Consider the following 22,338-nt stretch of genomic DNA (forward strand, 5'->3'; position numbering starts at 1 on the left):
AACCATAGAAAGGATGTCTAAAACATAAAATTGAAGAGATTGGCATGATAAAAAGAAGAAGTCGATTTCGGTTTTTTTTTTTCAAACGCAATTATGAACGACATATATAATTTTATTCGAGGGATTTTTGGTTGCGGTTGAACAACAATACCAACAATGGAAAACTATCAACCTAGAAAATCTGCTAAAAACAATCAGGAAGATGCATAAAAAAAGGCTCATTCCATATACACACAATATAAATGTATTATTGCCGATGGACGTGGTGACACAACGAGCAGCACAACATTTCGAACCCATAGAAATCCATTTTTGAAGATACTGAACATTGAACACATTGCAAGACATTTTTTTCTTCTTTTTTCTCTTTCGCTCTCTCACTCTCGCCTTCCATTTTCGCTCAACCGAATTATTGAATTCAATGGAGCAAACACAATGGAGATAACACTGAGGTATAAAACAACCATCAATCGAAATTGTGAATAAACACGTCTCACAATCGTCAAATCTCTTGAATCACGAAGCATTGGATGAAAGCGCGCGTAATGCGAGTCTTGTATTGCGTGCGTCCGATTTCTTGTTCGCCTGCCCATTCAGAAATGTATGTGCTTGGGTGTGTGTATGCATTGTATTCAATTTGAGCGCACAATAATTTAGATAGAATGGAGCCTCAAAAATGGATTTGTACAGCAATCGACCTGGGTCTGCCGTACACAAATGCACATCGAAAATGGTTTCTATTAAATTCAAGTCAACCGATTATGGACTGAAAACAATTTAAAAAGAAGGGTTAATCGAAATGTGAGATCTAAGGTCGACTAACAGTCATTTTGGATGAATTTTTTTTGTGTCGCTTTTATGTGTGTAGAGTGTATGTGTGATGAGTTCGTGCGTTCCTATTTTATCCGAATTATTGTGTACGCAACATACAATACGTGTATCTGAGATAAGGGGGAGGGGGGAGGGAGACGGAGTGAGTGAGTATTTTGCTTTTGCTTAATAATCGACAGGATTTCGGACCAATCTGAAATGTTGCGTACAGGCCATTTGAACGTTTGGTCGTTGCACGTGACATTTGAATACAAAACCGTTTGTGTAATTGTATTCGAGCACACAAAACAAATCTTGATTGACCCGCTCTCTCTCTCTCTCTCTCTCTCGCTCTGGGTCTCCTTTTCTCCATTTTCCATTCAATACACTCTCAAATTATGTGCGAGCACTTCGAAATATTTGTTTGCATCCTAGGTGAATTTGCAACACGATGATTTTCAATTACCATGTTCAATGGAAAATATTTTATCTCTTTTATGTGTATGTGTGCACTGTACTTTATATACGCTTCATCATAATTCCGAAGATATCTTGAAAATTTAGCAGCTGAATTGGAAAGTTTGGTAGCTAATTTATGAAATCAATCAATATGATTGCGCTGATATGCATAAGCCGTACATGCAAGTAATCGGATAAATAAACTGTATGGAGAAGAAGAAGTTGCAATAGAGATAAATGAGCACAGTGGTTCCTTTGCATGCTTGAATTGGCATTGAGCATTAGCCCCTTCAAAAGTTCTATTCCATAATTGGCATGGTTTTTATAGTAGTAAACATTTCGGGGAAAAAAAACATAGTTAAAATTCTTTCTCGTATGATTTTTTTCTATTCATTTCTTCTTTTCATCAAAATGTAGCAACAATGAAAGCGCGAACTTCAGAACAATGAAAAATGCCAACCGAAACAAAAACTTAAAAAAAGAAACAATCTTGCCACTGCCTGTTATTGTGCATAAAACGCTGTTATCACTGAGATGTACACGTGTTTTGAACCATCATACAAATCGGAATCTGTATAAGTAAACGAACACGTGTGGAGCTTAAACTCGCATTCATTTTCGGTTTTATAATTTTCGAAACGAGAATTTCAAAGCCGTAAGTGCATTGCTCAGTGTGTTCATATATCACATTTAAATTGAAATGTCACTGTCACTGCTCACTCTTTCTCTCCTTCTCATTCCCTCTCTCTCTCTCTCTCTCTCTCTCTCTCTCTGTCGCTAGCTAGCTCGTTTGTCCAATATGCATTGGTCAAACTGACTACAGATTTACTAAGTCCAATTTGCATATTTGAATTTTGCAACATAAATATAAATGTACAAACCAAAATTGAATTGCATAATTCGAAAAGGCAATCTCTGAATTTGCTGCGGATTATGAGTTTTTGCAACAAAACAAATGAAATGTAAACGACAAACAAAAACATTGATGGATTTTCCTGAGTATGCTGTGGTTAAAGTTCAACCAAACAAACATAACTCTCTTCGTAACGCATCTACACTACATATATGCTATGGATGAGAGAAAAAAACCATTGCAAGCATTTGGCTTGTAACACGAGACATACTCGCTGCATTCAAATAATTGACTTTAAATGCTACGTTCGATTGATTTTGGTAAATGTGATTTCATCGCATCGAACTTCTCATTAGCAAACCTATAATTTTGACATCAACAAAAAAAGAAAACTCCCGAAATGCGCGCTTGTTGGTCACGTGAATGAAACACGTGATTTTATTTTAAGCAACGCAAGCAGGGAGAAATAAATACTGACTCTTGTATGGAGACTTCCACTTGAAATAAATGCGTTTAGCGTACCATTTCAACCATAACCATGTACTTAAACCTAAAGAGTTGATGATGACTATTCTGTTCTCGCAAAAGAAAACCATATTTTTTTCGATTTTATTTGATTCACAGCAAAAAAGGAAGATTCCAATTTAAATATATATATAAAGTTGTTCATTTTTTGTTCGTCCATGCACACTCTTCTCACCCATTGTGGAAGATGCTCTCGGTACAACTTTCATGGTATTTCCTGTTATCATAACTTAATAGTTACTAACGACAGAAAATATATTGTATATAAAAGGGAAATAAAACTGTACTTACCGATCTCAAGCTCAACAGCAAATATCACAAGCGCCCAAAGCAACCACGGTGCTCGTTGCGAGTGAAGGTTTCGAGAATACATGGTGTGAGATGAAATTTGTGATGAATATCGATTTAAATTGATAGATGCGCTCATCAAATGAATTTCTTTGGATTTAATTTCTTCTGACTGTTGCTTCTTTCGAACTGGTGTTCGTAGTTGTCTTTTGTATTACTCGCTTATATCGTATTAGCACACATGAACTGAGAAACGTAATATTCACTTCGATTTTTAGTGTTTATCTTCTATTTTCCAAATGGCCAAATTTTTCAGTTGCAACGATTTGTAGTTTTTCACTGAATATCAATGCGTTCGTCTCTGCTTATCTGCAAATAGAAAAATAATAATAATAAAGGTAATGATGAAAATGTATCCATATTTTTTCATTTATATATTTAAAAAAAATCGATTTTCCAAACGCATTTCATGCAACCTCAAGGAAGAACCAACATAGCACATAATAAATTGTTAACATTAATACAATATCAAATATCGAGAAATATATCGTTTACTTCATTCTCTGTATATCTATATTTTTGGGCAAAATATAAACGATTTGTATTTGAATTTCGTTTCGTTTATTCTACTTCCTATTTTGCTTTTGCTCTATCTTGTTTCTTTTTCGCTAGTGTGCTTCAACGGAAATTTCTTGAGCACATTTTATTGATATGAATTTAAACGAAAATTTTATACATCGTAGAGTAGTCGAGAGAGAAAAAGAATTGTCAAAGATATCTTTTTTTCTATACTTTTGGCAAAACGTTCAAACCATAATCGCATATATTACGTTCATACCAAAAAAAAAAAAAAAACAAGCGGAAAAACGAAGATTTCTATGCCTGACAGCGTGTATGTGTATATGTGGATTTTGATTCAAATAATCTTGATATATGATGTGATATTATAGCATTAAAAACTATTTGCTGCAGGAAATAGAAATGCAGTCGTTGTCGTTTTTCTTTTCTATTTGTGACTTTGTGCAGACTATTTCCTTTAGTTCGTCTTTCAATTTCTTGAAAATCGATGTTTTGTCGTCGAAGATTACCCCATCGATGTCTACTGTTACGTAAATGCAAATATGTACACACCAACACAGACACACACATACATTTGTTGTTCAGTTTGACTTTGATTTTACAAATTACCAAACACACGCAGAGCAAATCACAACAAATTGAAAACAACAGAGCGTTTCAATGGAAATAAGATGAAATGATCGGGCGGGGCATGAGAGAGCGTCAATCGATATGCATTTCGTTTTATTTAATTAAACATATACTTCATGTTGTTCTCTAGAAATTCGTAATTACTTGAACATTTCATTGCATAAACCTTCGCACTCTCGATCCAATTTTATACGGTTACGACATCATACAAAATGTGAAATAGCTTTGAAAACTGTATCAAATTCTCTCTCTCTCTCTCGCTGGCAAAATAAGCTCAAATCCCATAATCAGCATCGAATTCTGGTACGATTAATGTTTAACGGCAACAATTACACGCCGATTTGGCGGAGATAGAGGGATATATTGAGCGCGCATTGAAGCAAATTTGGCGGCGAGCATACTTGCAAAATTATCGCTCCGTTATTATCTGCTTTTGTGAGATAAATATTCTCGTTTTTCATATTTAATTGAATGTATTGTTGCAAACTGTCGACGGTATTAATTGGAATAAATTATGCAAGCAAAAGTTGTTGCTCTTCAGGGATATTAATCCATTTGTAACGCTTATGCGTTCTATATATATATCGTCTTTCATGTAACTTCAAATGAAACGGGAAAAAAATTCGACTGCGAACAACGAATTTGGATCACAAAAATTCTTCGCATAAACAATGCGTTATTCGAATTTCATTTTGCATATAAAATTCCAGATTTTTCAGCGTAACAGACAAGGAGCACACAAAGCAAAACAGAGAGTCAAGCCGCTAAGCTGAAAGTCGGGGCGACAACGATTATACCATGAAAATAAATTAATACAAAATCATATGCTCTGTGAAAGAGGTAAATTAATTTCAGAGAGTCTGTCTTTTGCCGGACCACTGTCCCGGCTTTTATCATTTACCATCGCACATAAGCATAAAATGTTGCTAGCTAGCTATCTATATCAGCTATTGCTAAAGGGATATATAAATAGCTGCTATTTAACGCATGGTGTCATTGTTATGAAATGATTTAAAACGTTAAAAATTTCAAACAATGAGACCATTGATATGTCCAGCATTCACACCGTCCGAGCGAAGAGATGCGTTAAATAGCAGCTATTTATATATACCTGTAGCAATAGCTGATATAAATAGTTAGCTAGCAACATTGTATGCACATAAGACAAAGATCCATTCTCTCTCTTCCTCATTCCCTCTTCCCTTCGCTCTGTTCCAATAACTGTTCTTCTGCTTTCTCTCATTTCACCAGCCGCTTTCCATCGAGAACATTTTCACAAGTGGCAAATCTCTTAGCGTGATTGCGGCTTAATGAATATGATTTATTAAATATGAAAAACTTGGCAAAATTATTGAAATACGGCCAGCATATAAAATGCATATCGTAATTCCATGTTTAGCCACATAGACATTTTATGGACATGAAACGAACATTAATTAATTTCACCATATTTAGTACCGATTTAGTAGGCATATAAATAAAACTACGGTCCATTTAAATGCAATTCAAACTGTCACTTTTCTTTCACACACACAAATCTGAACGAATACAAATGAAACATACATTCAGTCCAAATCGCACGAAAACAAAAAAAAAACACATAATCTGGGCAGAAAATTTACTTGTTTGGATTTTCATGTAGCTTTGTTTGATGGATTTAAAAGGAAATCAATGACGACACACGGAAAACCCCGAATGGACACATCGTGTGCATAACCTGAAAAAAATGCGCGCACATGTACACAAATGACCATATAAAAAGCCATAGTTCCGTTCTGCAAAAGTTCTTTTTTTGTGTGTGTGTTTAAAAGGAACGAAAAAAATTTTTATAAAATAATTTATTGTTTTTAAGAGCGCGGCCAAGGATGTGAGAAAAAGCAAGTAGAGAATACAGACTAGAAGGCACTTTAAATGCGAATAGAATCAGTTTGCCATCTAAAATCATGATTTATTTTCACCACTTAATTTCAGTTGCATATACAACGTAAATCACATTGTTCGGTCGTCGTTTACTTTCCAACCAACATCACGAGGCAAAAGCAACGCGCATTCTATCGGCTCATACATAATTTAGCATGAGCTCAAACGTACGGGCTCGCCGCTAACTCCAACCAAACGATTTCTTCATTCCTAGCAATCGTGAATAATTTTACATATTCGGTGAAAACCATTGTATTGCACTCATTGTTCATTTCATTTTTCTTTCGTTCGTTCGTTGAACTGTACAGCAGCGCGCTTCTGATTTCTGCCTGACTCTTTTTTTTCCCCGTCTTCTTTCACTTCTTTCGCTCTTTTTTTTTCTTCTTATTTCATTCATTTACAATTAATTGTTCGCATTAATTTCCACAAGGAAATAAATCTAAAGAAATTTGATAAATGGCTTTGCATGTGAATTCAATGTGGATTTTAGTAATTGTTTAAAGTTAAAGATATTTGATAGACGTAAATGATATATCATGTAAAGTGCTCATGTTTTAATGTGTAATCAGAAAATAGCGAGCTGATTAAATGGCATGGCATAAGTTGCGGCCACATTCAAAATTGCATACGATGCATTGCAAGCGACCAAACGTCCAAAACACCAATGTATAATATTTTCGAGAATTTCGTCTCGCCCCTGGGGGGATCAACAGATTCAAGATGCCAAGATGATTGCAAGTGTACTGCATTTTGCATGTTGCAAATGCAGTCGTAGAAAATTGGCAAACCGAACACATCTTTCTTAATTTTGGCATCGACTTTACAGCTCACTAAAATTTAATCGCTCAACCACATGCACGTCAATTTCATATCTATTCGGTTTTGGGTGTGCAAAAAGACAACACTTTGGACGAATTTTATGAACGATTGTGGTGGAATGAGACGAGTATAAAAGATAAAAGCAGAGCGAGAGCAAGAGAGAGAGAGAGATAAATATGAGGAAAAAACTTGTCCTGAGATTTCTAAGTAAGTGATTCCTCCCAAGTGCCACACCAGTGCATATGCAACGTGGGCGCTACTTTCGAATTTCAGTAAATCATCTTTGCTTGTCTATTCATCACGTTTAACGATTCGGTGGAAATGCTTGAAAATGATGGGATGCACGGTTGCTTTCGTCTCTTACACATTTTTGGCTGTTATGGCACGGTAAATATATCAAAGATGTGCAATTTTACAAGAGTACAATAACTACTAGAAATGTTAATTGCTTCTTTCATTCGAACTACTTTCATTTCCCAGCTTATTCATTATTCAAGTTTTTTGTTTGCACAGAAAAAAAAGTACTTTTCTAACTGCAATTCTGTTAATTTTCCCAAAACGATACAAAAAAGTGCAGTGTGCAGCAAGAGCTGATAGCAAAAAATCAGGTCATGAATTCTTTGCGCTTGATTTCTTTCTCGAATACCAAATTCTCAATCAACAAATTGCACCCGCGCACATTCAAAATGGATTCAGTACAAGTTTGATGCGTACATATCGCACATATAGGGTAATAAATTCATATTTTTCTTTATCATCATCATCATCATCTTCTATGCAGCTTTTCATGTAATTGTCTGCCTTTCTTCATCCATTTGATGTCCATTGATATGATATGTTTGTATCATACGGGAATGATAAGGGAAATACGAGAATTGAAGTGAAATGATGAAATCATAATGAAATGGCTTCAAAATGAAATTGTAAACAACACTGCACTCGAATGTATCCGAACGAACGAAAATTGAAATTAAATGAATGGCAACAACGAATGGCCAAGCAGATAGATTCGGAACGATGAGGGTAAACTAATTCATTTGTTTGAGATGATGTTGAATTGCAAACGAATTACCGTTCTACGTGTTCTCAATTCTTGACGTTTGCAATTTTCATTCGTCACCATTCATTTGGCGAAGAAAAGGATTTTCTTTGAAATTAGATTGGATCAGCAACAGCAGCAGGCAGCAGCAACAGTAACAATAAGGTTGTTAAGGTATTGCAACCAAATTTGAGAGATTGTGAAGCGTATCGCAATGTGAGTTTAGTTTCAATTTCTTTAACTTTTATACACAATTTAATTTCGCTTATATTGTTTTGCATGACATTTTTATTTGTTCATTGGGTGTTCAAGATTTTACAGTCAAAATGAATTTGTGAAGCGCTGCCGTTGCCGTGTCATCACTGCGGACAGTGGTGGTGGGATAGCAAATGGATGAGATCTGGAATGCAGGTTACGCTCAGATTAGCATCTTATTTCCATACCAATGTAAAATATTTATCTCAATATGCATGTTACAACTACTGCTGCTTCAATTTACAATGCTTGCCCTCAACTGGTCTGAGCGTATGGAAAACACACAACTGTGTTATAGCTCTCTCGTTCTGTCTTCCGCCCTTTTGATCGCTCACTCACTCACTCACGCACCACGAATGCGATGAAACATGTTGTCAGGTATTGTTGAAAAACGTATTGCACTTGCAATTTATTCACGATTATTTTGCCGTTTCCATTTTTACTGCCATAGAAATTTATTTCATTTTCTCGGATCTTTAATGCCAGATTTTCACTCAATGTAAAAACAAGAGCATTTCAATATTAAATCCTTGGTATTGCAATAGAAACGTCAAACCGAAAGTCAAAAGTAATGCAAACAGATAATCAAAAAAGAACAAAGAGAGAGAGAGATATAAAGACAAAAAGACACAAGAAAAACATTGAAAGGCCACACTATTTCGTAGGAGATACATACAATATGGAAAATGGAATGAACGTCGTCGTTTACGTCCTCATAGACTAGATATTTCAGTCGGTCAACTATGAATAAATTGTACATCGTTCGTTGCGTGAATCTCTCTGTCTCCCTCTCCCTCCCTTTCAATGTGTGTGTCTTCCTGCTCTTTATCTTATTCCAGTGCTGGTATTACAGCATAAGCATGATATTAAAGAATATTACGTTTTAATACGCATACTTGCTCGTTCACTTTGATTTTTATTGTCAAAGGGGTTGATTTTTCGTTACCTCATAGGTTTCTTCGAGGCATATTCAATTTCAACGAATACATATTATTTTCTTCAAAGCACCGAGATCAAAAAGTGCAAAAACCGAGAATTTGTGAATATGCGCAAATAGCAAAGATAGAAGATGAAATATGACACAATTGAAGAATGCCGAGAGAAAAAAAAACGAAGCCGCCACAAAGTAATATACAACGTGAAAAATAAACAAAATCCAAAAAAAAAATTCAATTGAAAGAGGCAGAAAAATTGTTGAAGCGTTACATAGATGGGTTAATTTGATTTGATAAAATTCGGAATCTTATCGCGTATTAATTAAGTAAAAAATTTAAAATGCAGAACGTGCAATTGAAAGATTGAAATGTTGGTTTGTGGGCCTGTCAAACGATGTTGAGATGGTGTGGTGATATGATGTGGATCGTTCGATGGGAGAGTAGGGGGGCATAATATGTTGCTTGTTTCGGATTCACTGACAATGAACACATTAAAGCATTGCAACGCCTAAGAAAATTAAACGAAATGAACAAACAAACAGAAAACCGAAAATGCCGAAATCACGAAACAGATGCCAACAAACGAGAAGAAAGAATGTTTTAGGCAAACAAAATTTCTTAATGAATGAAACCAGAAAATGCACGAACAACATGACAGAGAGGGAGGGAGGAGAATAGAGGATGGAGAAAAAAAATCCGAGAAAATTAAAATCGAGACAAACATTAAGTAAACACGATACAAGGAGAAAAAAAACACACTGGTTTCCCTTTTCGTCAATGTGAAAAAAGACGTAAATATATCGAAATAAATAAAGAGAGAGTCATTGCCGTTATTGTAATCAGTTTGTCGTGATAAATTTATAAAGCGATTGGCCAGCTGTATGTGAGAACAGAGCACGAGGACGAGAGACAGAAAGAGAGCGAGTGAAAGATTTCTTGTTCGAATGACTTAAGAGTGTTTCACGTTAAATAAAAATCAAACGAAACCAAGAAGAGACATGGCATTTGTTATTTTTTCGGGGCCGAAAATGAAGACATTGTCTCACGCAAATGGACAAAAACGTAAACGAAAAATGGCAACTTGACATTTGATGTTTGTTGAATGTATGTGTGTATATATTTGGCTACACCAACTAGACGTGGTTGTGTTCAAATAACATTGGACCTAATATCACGACCGACGAATGTTCGACAAGAACCAAATTTACTTTTCGTTGTAATTTGCAGCGTTTGAAATGTGGTCGTGTGGATTGAATTGTTTCGCATGTGGTATAATATAGTGTGTGTATACGTTTCGGTGTATGTGTACATTTGGAATGTGGCGAGAAAAGTTTTCTACATGAAAATTTATCAAGCGGAATACTTGAGTCAATAGAATACTGATGATTACTTTTATTCCCCATCTTGTTAGTGGAAATTGTGGAATATTTGCGTTGCGTAAGAGAACGCATTCGTTGTTGTTTCCATTTGGTTTGTTGCTGAATTTGGTATGCGTGCTATAGACTCGCTGCAAAGACTCCACTCAATTAGAAGATCTGATTCAATTTTCCTCATATATCTTAATCCATCGTGTGGTATTTATTCAATATTTGGATATATGTGAGAAATCTCAACGAATTTGGACTGCGCCATTTAAACGAGTGAGTTCAAATGGAATGTGTGTTTCGCACTTTTTTTGCTCGGACGTCGTCAGCCAAGTGTCAGAGATTTTCACTATGATACTAGTGCTGGTGTCTGCTAAGAAAGTTTTCCGTCATAATCATTGTGATATTTTCAGCCAGCTGAATAGTTTGAGTGTTTTTATAAAAAGCTGCCTAAAAATATGTCAGTGCCAGAGATTATGGTCATAATAAACGATAGAAAACAATGTGAACTTACGTTCTTTTTGAACTGATCAATATAAATTGCATATAAATAGCTAAGTACAAGTAAAGCATTCCACCTTTGTCTTGTTGATTTTCATTTACGAAAATATGTTCATTTGAATTTCATGAGGTGGAATTTTCTCGACATTTTTCTCGTTAGCATCAATAAAATCATGCATACTATTTCTTCAATATATTGAAATCAACTTCGATTGCAAATAAATATTTTTAATAATCAACCAATCGATATGAGTGGTATCCATACATTTTTTACCTTTCGGAAGCTTTGGTATCGTTCATTTAACCACATGATAGAACAGGTCAGATTCTACTGAAAATCTAAATTATTTCATGAATTTGTATACAAATTTTAAAATGCAGATTCACTAATTACGATCATTGCAAAAAAAAAGAAGAAGAATGAATTGAATGAATCTGATCAAAATGGTCAAAAGTTTTCCATATAAATGATTATTTGATTTATCAATGGATGGCTGCAGAATTACTATGCATGCATGTGGTATACCTATCTATTCGATTTATTTGGACAAGGACTTGTGGCGGAAACTGAATTCAAAATCATCAAAACCTGTATATTGCTACCTACTATGATCAACATATATTCCAACTGCATACATAATTTGATTGCTCGCCCGCCATTCGATCGAATAAGCAAATAGGTAAATAACTGATTCACTTCGCTTTTCTATTATGTATTGTGATTTTGATTTTTCCCGCCCGTGTGGAAATCGGCCACTTCCGTTGTTTCGTCATGCGACCCATTTTTCAACCAATATTGACTAACGTTATTGTTCAAACTAGATCAAATCTGTCAACAAAACAATAATTAAGTTAAAATCCCTACAAGTATTTGTCATCTCTTTTTTTGTTATTCTTCCACAAAAATTCACAATGGTAAGTATGGTTTTGTACAGCAATGCCAAATACCTCAAAATACCTCATTGAATTTTCTAGATTCTCTATTGTGTACGGTTACAAACTGTGATGTAATCATTTAAAGTTTCGATATTGAGAAGCGTTTTATATAGTTCACCTGTTTGCAAGCATACTTCTTCAATACCGAACCGAAGAAGCTTAAAACTCAAATGTTTGTTATGGAATGATTACCAAACTGAATGTTTTTCAATGTGCATTCATTCACTTTATTGACCCATTTTCATTTTTTTTTGTTCAAAGCTGTGTCGATTCGTTTTTCATTTTTTGGTAATTTTCTCCGAAATTGATGCGATTCATTCAATTTGGTTGCACAAATATGGTAAACTGATTTTTTCGTTTGTTATTATAGAGAGTGAAATCGGTCAAGTGAAGGAGAACAGAGAATGAACAAAAAAAATTAATCAATTCCAAGCGTAATATTTTCCCAGTGACCAATCATGACAATGATTCAAAATAAATTAATGTTTGTTTATCGAAAATTATCGAAAATGGTTGGGTTCCAATAAGTACACGCATTAAATTAATTAACTCATTCCGTAATCCATTTGTCAACAAATAATTGTGGCCGTTAATTTATTTATTTATTTTTTTATAGCCAAATCAATTATTCACTTAAAAATTTTCAATGTCATTCCATAAAGTGGGTGAACAAGTCTTGTGATTTTATTACTTTTTTATTTTCTGGTCATCAGGTAAATGACATTATCATAATAACAAATGTTCTCTGCATAGAAGTAGTATTGATGATAATTCGACAATTGATTATTCTCTATATATCGTTATTGAAGCTATCATTACGTGGTAAAAGAGTGAAGAAAAATAAGATGACATTAAGTACTCACAAATACCATCAAATAACATTTAATTTGACACAAAATCGATGTTAAACTACGCAAAGATATGGTAATAAAATGTTATGTCTTCAAACAAAGACACGACACTCACAGACACACACACACACTGTTTTAAATTAGACGCTATCTTTTATTTTGCTACACGCATTTCTTTTTCAATTTGGAAGAAAGGAGTTCGAAAAACAATGACAAGACAAAGGTGAAGACGAACAAAAAAAGTACCGTCGATGACAAATTGGTTTCATTTGTATTCAGAATGAAATTTCCTCAGGACAATTACCCATACTGTATCTATTAATGTGCATTACAAACATATACATGGGCATATGGATAAAGATGTTTGTTTAAAGGAAGTCTTTGTAAACCGCAAAATTGTAACGTATGGTGGTGAACGGCACATGTGGTGCGCGACGCGTACAAAAATTGTTTCTTAATTATTCACTTTTAATCAAATATTTCGTTCGCTTTCGTTTTTTTTCTCTTCTCTCGTATCATTTCGCAGACGACGAATAATCGCTTTGTACAACAGAAAAAGCACTCATTGATTTTCACATACGGTGCTGCTGCTGATGTGTGCGTGTTTCTTTTTCTTCTTTTGAATTCACAAACAATGTGAGTTGCTCATGAATGTTTGAAAATTTACCGATGAATTATATAAAATACGCGTTAAAAATCTATCATTTAGTCGAAAGCACGCATACGTAAGTGTAAACAATCTCTTTTATATGTGTTAAATTGCGAGACAAAATAAAGAAACACCAAAGAAAATATCGAACAATAGCGTATAGGAGGGATTGAATATCTGTGTAAAATGTTGGCTGAATGTGTTTCACCTCAACTTTTAATTGAAAACAAAGAAGACGAGGTAAACGCGCTTCGGAATGAGAAATCTCTCTACTTTTGTTTTTTTTTTCTCTCAACAAGTGTTCAATTTCCCGCGAACCGACTATAGAATGTATGTTCTTTGCCTCTTATATAGAGCTTCACATTATGTTGTGTGGGCGCATTTAAGTCTTATTTCTTGTTTGTTTGCAACCATATGCGATGGAAAATTTTTCGAAAAGAAATTCGTTACACAAGCAAGTATATTGAAAATGCAATCGGAGATTGCAGAAATGGAGCAACAAACAATGCCATTGCAAAAGCAAACACAAGTCGCGCCAACGTCAACAAATATATTATAAAAACACACACATAAATCTGAAATGAATTACAAAATCTTACCGCACATTTTTAACATATTTATGGAAATAAATAAAGTGGATAAGTGCAGATGGTGGCTTGGCAAACCATTTTATTATTGAAGCATCATTTAACATTTTACATTCTACCATTTTATGTGTGACTCCCTTTTTAGACTTTACGCTGTGTGTGCACAATTGTCTGCATGCACTTGGTTTTATATTCGACAATTACTGTGAGTGTGTGTGTTTGTTGGTGTGCACAGCGTGCAATATGGCATTGAAGAAATGTATCCAAGATTGAGAGCACCATTTTTAGAAGTATACTTGAGTCCAGAGTGTAAAACTTGGCGCTTTGGGGAGAAATTGAGTTGTTACAATTATCGATCAAGAATTGTAATTTCAAGCAATTACACATTTTTTATTGCATTTTAATTACTTGGAATTAGCTACAAATTTAAAGGAACCATTATGATGGAATCATAGTTGATAATGAGTTTAACCTTTTATCGAGCTCTGGTACCAAAAGTTTTCACATAGTCATAGATTGTGGGATAGCCAGGGCTGGTCAGGGTATCGGACATAAAATCAATAGTTTTATGAACTTTTATTCAGATTATACGTTTAGAGTTGAACTTGAATAAGATTTTCTTGATTTTCTCAAAAACCGAGCTGGAAATTTCAGTGTGGTAATAAGCGCTCGTAGAAGTTGAACGAGGTCCAGGTCTGTTTGTTAAGCATACAATATTTTCTAGAAAAATGATAGTTTTGAGTTTTTGTCTATTTACCATCACATCATCGGGACAGTATCAAAAATCGAGGTTTGATTAATAACTTATTAATAATAAGCAAATAGACTATTTGAAAGAGTTACTGGTCTATTTTCGTTTAGGAAAGTGTCTATCAAAATTTCATGCCAAAGAATATTCCTCCACGAACGATACGCGCAAAATTCTGAAATTAAATGGCAGCATGTCGATAATTTCCTCGTTTAGCACAGGCAATGCCATTTAAAGTATAATAGCTTTCGTTAAACAATGACATTTGTGATATTATTTATTTATATAACACAAAGCTGATATAAAACATTTTATCATGGATGTAATCAAAACACCCTAATCAAAGAAGAAGCCGTGCAATAAAGTGCATCGCAAACCTACAACCGTATGAAATATGCATAGCATAGTGATGGGAATGCATTCCATCGTGCACTTCCACCATGATTAAAGGATAATTCATATATATATATATCTTTTGCCATTCATTTCCATTTTCCTTGTTTGATTGTGAACATTAAATTATTGTTTGTTGACGATTATGCATTGAAAAATGTGCTCGATTCCATTATAAAGACAAACGCGGGCGCACACGTAATGCAAAAATAATTCAAAGGTTTCAGAAAATAAATGTAAAAAAGCGTACCTAATTGAACAACATATATATTTATATATGTGTGTGTGTCTGTGCACGTTCACGGCACTTGAAATTGTCGCACATTCTGTTACGCATTCAGTCAACAATGGCAGTATAAATATAATTCAAGTTGCATTTTAACTTCTTCCATTGTGTGTACGTGGTAAGTTTACACGAGAAAAAGAATGAAAAAATAATAATAAAAAGAGAGCACGAATGAGTGGGAGAGAGAGAAAGAGAGAGAGAGAGAGAGAAAGATGAGAGGATGTGTGAAAATACAAAAGTTTTTCTTTGGTACATTTGCGATAAATGACACATTCTTGTTCAACTGTAGATTAGTTCACATCTAACGGCATTCATTGTTAGTTAACGATGAAGTGGAACGATACAATGACCGGCCAAGTGCCAAGTATAAAGGCGCGAGAAATGTTTGACGTTGAACAAAAAAGAGATCATATTGTATCAAGATTGAGGAAGGAAATTCAATTTAGTGGCTGCCCCAGCTGGTCATAAGCGAGAAAAAAGCCCCACTCATACATCGAATGAAAGGTATACACACACTTATATATGAAATAACATCGAATACAAATAATCGTCATAGTCGACGTTTAATGTGCAAACCAAACGTGACTCGTAAGTTTTCCGTCGAGCACATGTTTTCAAACGGGACAAATCTAAACGAATCCTTAAATGCTCACATGACGCTAAATTATTACTACGTATATAGAAAGTTTCTCGGTTTCTGGTTGTTTTTTATTGTAGGCACACACAATTGTATATTGATATACACATGTAAAAAGTATATCCGAATCTGGTGAACGCAATTACTGCGCCATACATCCCCATATATATGTGCGTACGGGAGAAAATGAGTCGTGAAAAAGGCTAGTCAAATGTTCCCGATTTCAATTGTTCTCTAACTTAGCAAAACAAAAGGAAATTATGAACCATTTGACCTAATATAGCGTTTAAGTAAGGAAATTAGTTAATTTTCCGTTGTTTTTCTTCACGATATGCTCATTTCCCACGCAGTCGATAACAACAACAACAACGAGAAAATAATCAGCAGCAAAAACTTTACCTGTAAAGATCAACTTTAAGGTTGTTGTTTTTTTTTTTTCGTAGAAATCACGATACGTGCCAAAACTAACCAAAGTGAGTGTGTAATATAGAGATTGTGGCATACTTACACTAAAATGGTGAAAATCCAAACCAAATATATAGCTCAATGACAATAAAATGTTGTGCTATCGAAACTTGACACAGCAGCAAATCGTCAGTGATATGTCGACTGCTGCCGATGTTGTGTGAATGAAAGTAGACTCAGACTCGATATGCGCACAACATATTCGATGATTATCATCATATCGTATATATTGAAGAGACGGTTTCGGGGTGATAATTGTATGACACTATTGAATACCAAAATAAATGTCGGACGAATGTGTGTGAGTGTGATAAAAAGGAATATTTTATTCGATCACAAGCATTCTGTAATGACTTTTCATATCGATTTTCGAATGATCTGATTGCAATCGTTTAGTGGTCCATCTATATATTTAAGGGGGTTTGACTCCTTTTTTATATGTATATATATTTTCTCAACCCGTTTCATCGTCAATTTATGCACAGATACCCATTCAATGCCGAATGAATGAGATGGCATTCGAACATTGCTACAACGAGATACGATTTACACAATCACATTTACTCTATTCCTCCCTTACAGACAATATTCTCGTAAAAATGACAATTTTATCTGCTTTATATGCGCCTTCTGACACATTCTTATCAACGATATCGGTATATTCATAAAGTTTAATTCTTGTCTACATTGCTTCGTTGTGGCCCATTCACATGCCAGTGCATAGTTATTTGCACAAATTCCATTTTTGATGACAAACATTTATGTGATTGTATTATTATCAAGTGTATTTTATGTGAATGGTGCACACACACACACACTCATACAAGACAAATACCATCGAACCCATTGACTCCTTCCGTTTTCAATGTTGTGGGAATTTTTTTTATTGATCTTATTCCAAACAGAGAGCAAGGAATAGTTGTGGGGAAAAACGAAAGTATGTGCGCCAATGTTTTACATTGCTGTACATATAATACACGATGATTAGTGTGTTGAATGCACAATGTAGATATTAGAGTAAAAATCAACACTTTGTCACGAAACCGATATAATCCACATGTTTTTTTCTTTCTTTCTTCTCTCCATCGATGAATGTATGGTAGTCGTATCAAGATGAATTCCTAAAAGTCATCACCCATATGATTGCCATTTCAATTTACGCGCTTAATGTGTAAAAACATTGAGTGCATATGGCATTTTTTTATGGGTTTCGCTTTTTTTTCGTTTGTTTCTTCCTCATTCGATGCAACGTGGAAAAAGCTTTTGCGTTGACACATAATAAGAACAGAGAAAATGTGTAAACGAATGTAAGCACAAAAACAATTGACATAGAATCACAGGAACATTGCGAAATGGTTTGTCGTAATGCGGTTTTGAGTGGTTGATTTGAAGTTTGTGTTCCAATTGTTCATTTTCTTGTTTTGCAGCCAATGAAACCGATTTGACGCGCAAAATATGGAACTACGTGACTTTAAGAATGAACAACGTATAACAAAGAAAATCGAATGGTATGACATACGGATCGGAAGGAGAAAAAAACAAGTATTCACATATCTTATAAATATAAGCTGTGTAATTATCTACGTTCAACTGGCGTCCAGCTCTATCGATTTAGTTGATTACTAGGGACTGACATTCTAACGAGACTTCAGACACCAATCATCCATTCACTAACAACGATATATCTACCGGATTGTTATAAATTATCTGAATATTTCATATTTTACCTATTTGATTCGAACAGAATTGACAAATTATATATGTCAACGTAAAACATGAAAGAGCACTAAATTATAAAGTGTGTAATGAATGGCTGTTTGATAGACCCACACACTGCCGAATTGAATGTAGGGCTACTTTTCTCACTCACTCTCCACTACATTTGTTTCTTTTTTGTGTCGATCCGAGAGAACGGCGAATAAATTCTTTCCCTTTTAATTTGTACGTTGGCGTTGATAGTTAGCGCACACTGTGCTTATAACGAAGTTTCTGCCGTGTGCTTCTATTTTTGAATAAGAAATCGACGTATTCTTGTAATCAGTTTTGTATGTATATATTAATTTTTAAAAATAATTGTAATTACGTAGTCTCTCTGTGAATGTCCGTATATCTTTTTTTTGGTTGGTTGATTGTTACATCTGCCAAATCAAAAGATGTTTTTTTCTGTTCAAAGTTAAAATTAATTTGCAAAATGAAAAAAAAAATCAAATTTTGAACTTTAGGTTGTTTATTTTGAAAAATTGGAGGGAGGATGGATCAATTAAAAATGTTTCAATCACACCGGGGCGCATGAAAAAACACGCGGTATTCCATTGTGTGTGTGTTTGGGGGACATTGCTCAATTTATTTTTAATCGCTTTTTGACGATAATTTTGTTTACAAATAAATTCGTTATTATTATAGAGAATATGATAACATTAGCCTGGTGCTGTCATCATCACCAGGCAACGTAATTAAAATGAATGTATTGAAAATATATGCATGAAATGGTGCACACAAAATTCTCGCGAACTCTCTTTCTCTCTCTCTCTCTCAGCATCATATCGGTACAATGGAAAAATGTTTAATCATAACACATGTAATGCTGAAAAATGATCAACTGATATGTGACTATAGCAGACGTTGTGCATATATGCATACAAATTTTCGCACCCGCACACACATTCCGATCACATCAAATTTACCTCAATATAAAAGTGAAATGGTGAGGACAAAAATGCGCACACCATCGCTGCATCGGCTGTTCAAAATTAATGTGTTAGATAGAGCTGTTCAATTTCCCATCTTGTCCCGATTCATTTTATTATACCGCCTAACAGCTATTAATTTACGTTTAGCCGGGAATCTGTTGTGCAGCAGAAAGGCAGAGATAGAGCGAAAAACGCTAGAGAGTACGTGTGTGATTCGCGGTTCGATCCATTATGCACATAAGCAAAACAAATTATTCGTTTCCCTTCAACTAATTAATATCAATTAACAAAATTAGCTGGACTATTGATTTTGCCATATACATGGTATTTCATTTAACTAACGCTGGACGCACCACGTGAGCTGCCTCCAAAAATTTATGAAGAACATTCTCGCGCTGTTCGATAGTCTAATATTACAAAATGAGCCATGATACATTATTTTTGTTATTTTTGTTGTTGACGGTGGTGGTGTTGTTATTATTGTTCTGTTCTTCGTTCATTCGATAAATAATCATCATTTGCGATGATGGCTAAAATAATAAGCATCGTACAACATTCTGCACACATTGCGATTTCGATGAAAATGATTGCACAGCGAATCAAGTGAAAAAGATACGATGCTTCGATGGAGTACACATTGAATATGATGCTTAGATTAGAAATTACGCATATTCATAACAAATGTGTCGCTATCTCATTTTTTATTTCAGTTGCATAACCATTTTCGCGGCAGCGAGAATAAAATTTTATTGTGTATGAAATTCTAGAACAGTTTTGCTAGCACACAATGCCATCGAAACTCCATTGAAATTGAAGTGGTGTTGTTTAATGTTCGGCATAACATTTTGCAGCAAAACACAAATGCCATTTATGCTCGCGTCGGGACAACGTATACTCACTTAAAAACACACACACACACACATAATTGAACACGAATGCATTAAAAGCTGTAGGAAAATTATATGACGAGAGAAAGAGAGCGAGAAAAAAGAAATGCGAACCAAACCCATTCGCTTATAAATGAGCGAGCTTTAGGTATTTTTTGCACCCCCGAAATATGCATAGACAAGCGATTTCTTTATGCATTCGCTCGCATGTCGACTACGTGCATTTTGGTGCGGCTTTTTTGGCATTATTCAATTTCCAAAAATTTACAACGGCCACTGCCATTCGACATAATCATTGATTTAATATCTATTGCACGCTTTACGTGCTACTATACGAACACATGCCGTGCAAAAATTGAACTTTCAATTTTATTACATCTTCCGTGTGAGATTAGATCTATCACAGGTTTTGGAATGATTAATTGAAATCGAAGCACATTTGCTTGCATCGCCTGGGACACACGCAATGGCATACTACGTTTTTTTTTAATAAATGAAGTTACGCATCGGGAAGCCCTAAATTGCGTGGATCACAATTCGTCAGACGTGGATTTTGTGATGAAATACGATTCCACAATAAAAAAAATTTAAATTTCCAAAATGTAGAATTCAATTACGATTTTTTTATTCTCTATTTATCAACCGAATTCAATCATATTCGAAGAAATATATGTAGAACGAAAAAAATTATGTTGCCAGAAATAAAAAAAATTGACCCTTCCGAAATTAAACCCAAGATTTCATTAAACTTAACCAGAGAAAAAATGAGACAAAAGGTGCCAGTCGAAAAAAAAATTCCACTCCACTTATCATTTCAATGTACGTCCAAAAGCATAATGAATGTCTAACTAGTATTTAAGTAATTAAAACGTTGAAACAACTCAATTTTGATGTATAACCGGTAGTTGTTTGAGTTATCTAGCGGTGAATCGCTCACGAGATACATAATTCCCGTTACAATTTCCCTTTCATTAGGACACAGTTCTACATTTTGTTTACCTTCATTGTAAATTCTATCTCACTCTCATGTGCCCGCTCTTTTTCTCTCTCAAACATACACTATCTCGTGCCCTTTCTTTCCTCATTGCCGTTTCGTCTATTATTCATCGCTTTCATATCGATAGAAATAAATCAATAATTTCGAAAACGAGGAAAATGGTTTGAATGGCATAAAAAAAACTGAACGAAACAAAGCGGCTTGCACATTGATTTTGCGGTAAATTTGTGCGATGTAATCGCCATAAATTACAATGCTGGCAAACAAAACAACTGTAAATCTATGTGAATATCGACGGTACGGCTTTTCAGCTACCCATAATATGGGTCCCCATATCGAATTACACAACGTTGCGTCTCATGCAAAAAACGATAAATTCACTTAATAAAATGAAAATGAACACAAAAAATATACACACACACATAGGGCGCGCGCGCGCGAGAGAGATAGTGAACATATGATTGCCACATACGGCCTGTGATCCTTGTCGATTTGCATTCCATCCCGTTCGCACCGGTTAGTTTCGTTTGCATGCAAAAATCTGCTTTGGTTCTCGCACACTTTGAATATATGAACAAAATTCAACATCAAACTTTCAATTAACCGCCCGCTGTACATCATTAGAAATCATTACGGATACATCGTCTGGAGGTGGAACGAACAAAAAATATATGAGAATTTCGATAGCAGAGGTAGAAATTGATACGGCGTGTTGCCAAAGGTATTTTGATTTTAGATATTTTTTTTTGTTCGTTTGGTATGTGGAGTCGCTGTTGATTCACATGGTAAATTTAAATTGACGTTTTCCACGTTTCATGCAAATACATATTCGCAAACAGAAAGTATTTCATTGCCATCGCTAATGCCTTTTGGAATAGCGATTCTGCGAGTATTTTGATTCTCGTTTAAATTGGTTTCACATGAACCGTTTCTTTCAGTAAGTGAAGTATCATTTTTAGACGTTTTTGGGCATATCTTATAATATCTTGATGCTGAAACATTGAACATTTTTGATAACACGAAAAAAATGTATTTTGTATAAAAACACACTTCGATTTTTTTTATCTTAATGCAAATCATCAAGTAAATTCGTTGCCCAAATTTAGAATATGGTAAACATTTGATTTATTTCGATCGATATATTTCTTTGTGTGGATGCTGTTCAACGCTTGAGAACAACTTTCATCATGCGCTTGTAAGCACTTCCTCCTTCCGTGATCGATGAATTGTGTCCA

The 22,338-nt window shown here is 34.7% G+C and overlaps 1 protein-coding gene across 2 annotated transcripts in view; it reads right to left on the bottom strand.

Moving 5' to 3' along the window:
• Positions 1-22,338, bottom strand: part of LOC116346806 (limbic system-associated membrane protein) — a 323,959-nt gene that overhangs the window by 256,555 nt on the left and 45,066 nt on the right. For both annotated transcript variants that reach the window (XM_031777028.1, XM_031777027.1), the window contains exon 3: positions 2,939-3,304. In XM_031777028.1, the coding sequence (XP_031632888.1) occupies positions 2,939-3,074 (136 nt within the window). In that variant the 5' untranslated portion in view covers positions 3,075-3,304. The remainder of the gene's footprint in view (positions 1-2,938; positions 3,305-22,338) is intronic.

This window comes from Contarinia nasturtii, unplaced genomic scaffold, assembly GCF_009176525.2.
Source record: "Contarinia nasturtii isolate CC-2019 unplaced genomic scaffold, AAFC_CNas_1.1 Cnas_scaffold_1699, whole genome shotgun sequence".
In the NCBI taxonomy this organism is placed as follows: Eukaryota; Metazoa; Arthropoda; class Insecta; order Diptera; family Cecidomyiidae; genus Contarinia; species Contarinia nasturtii.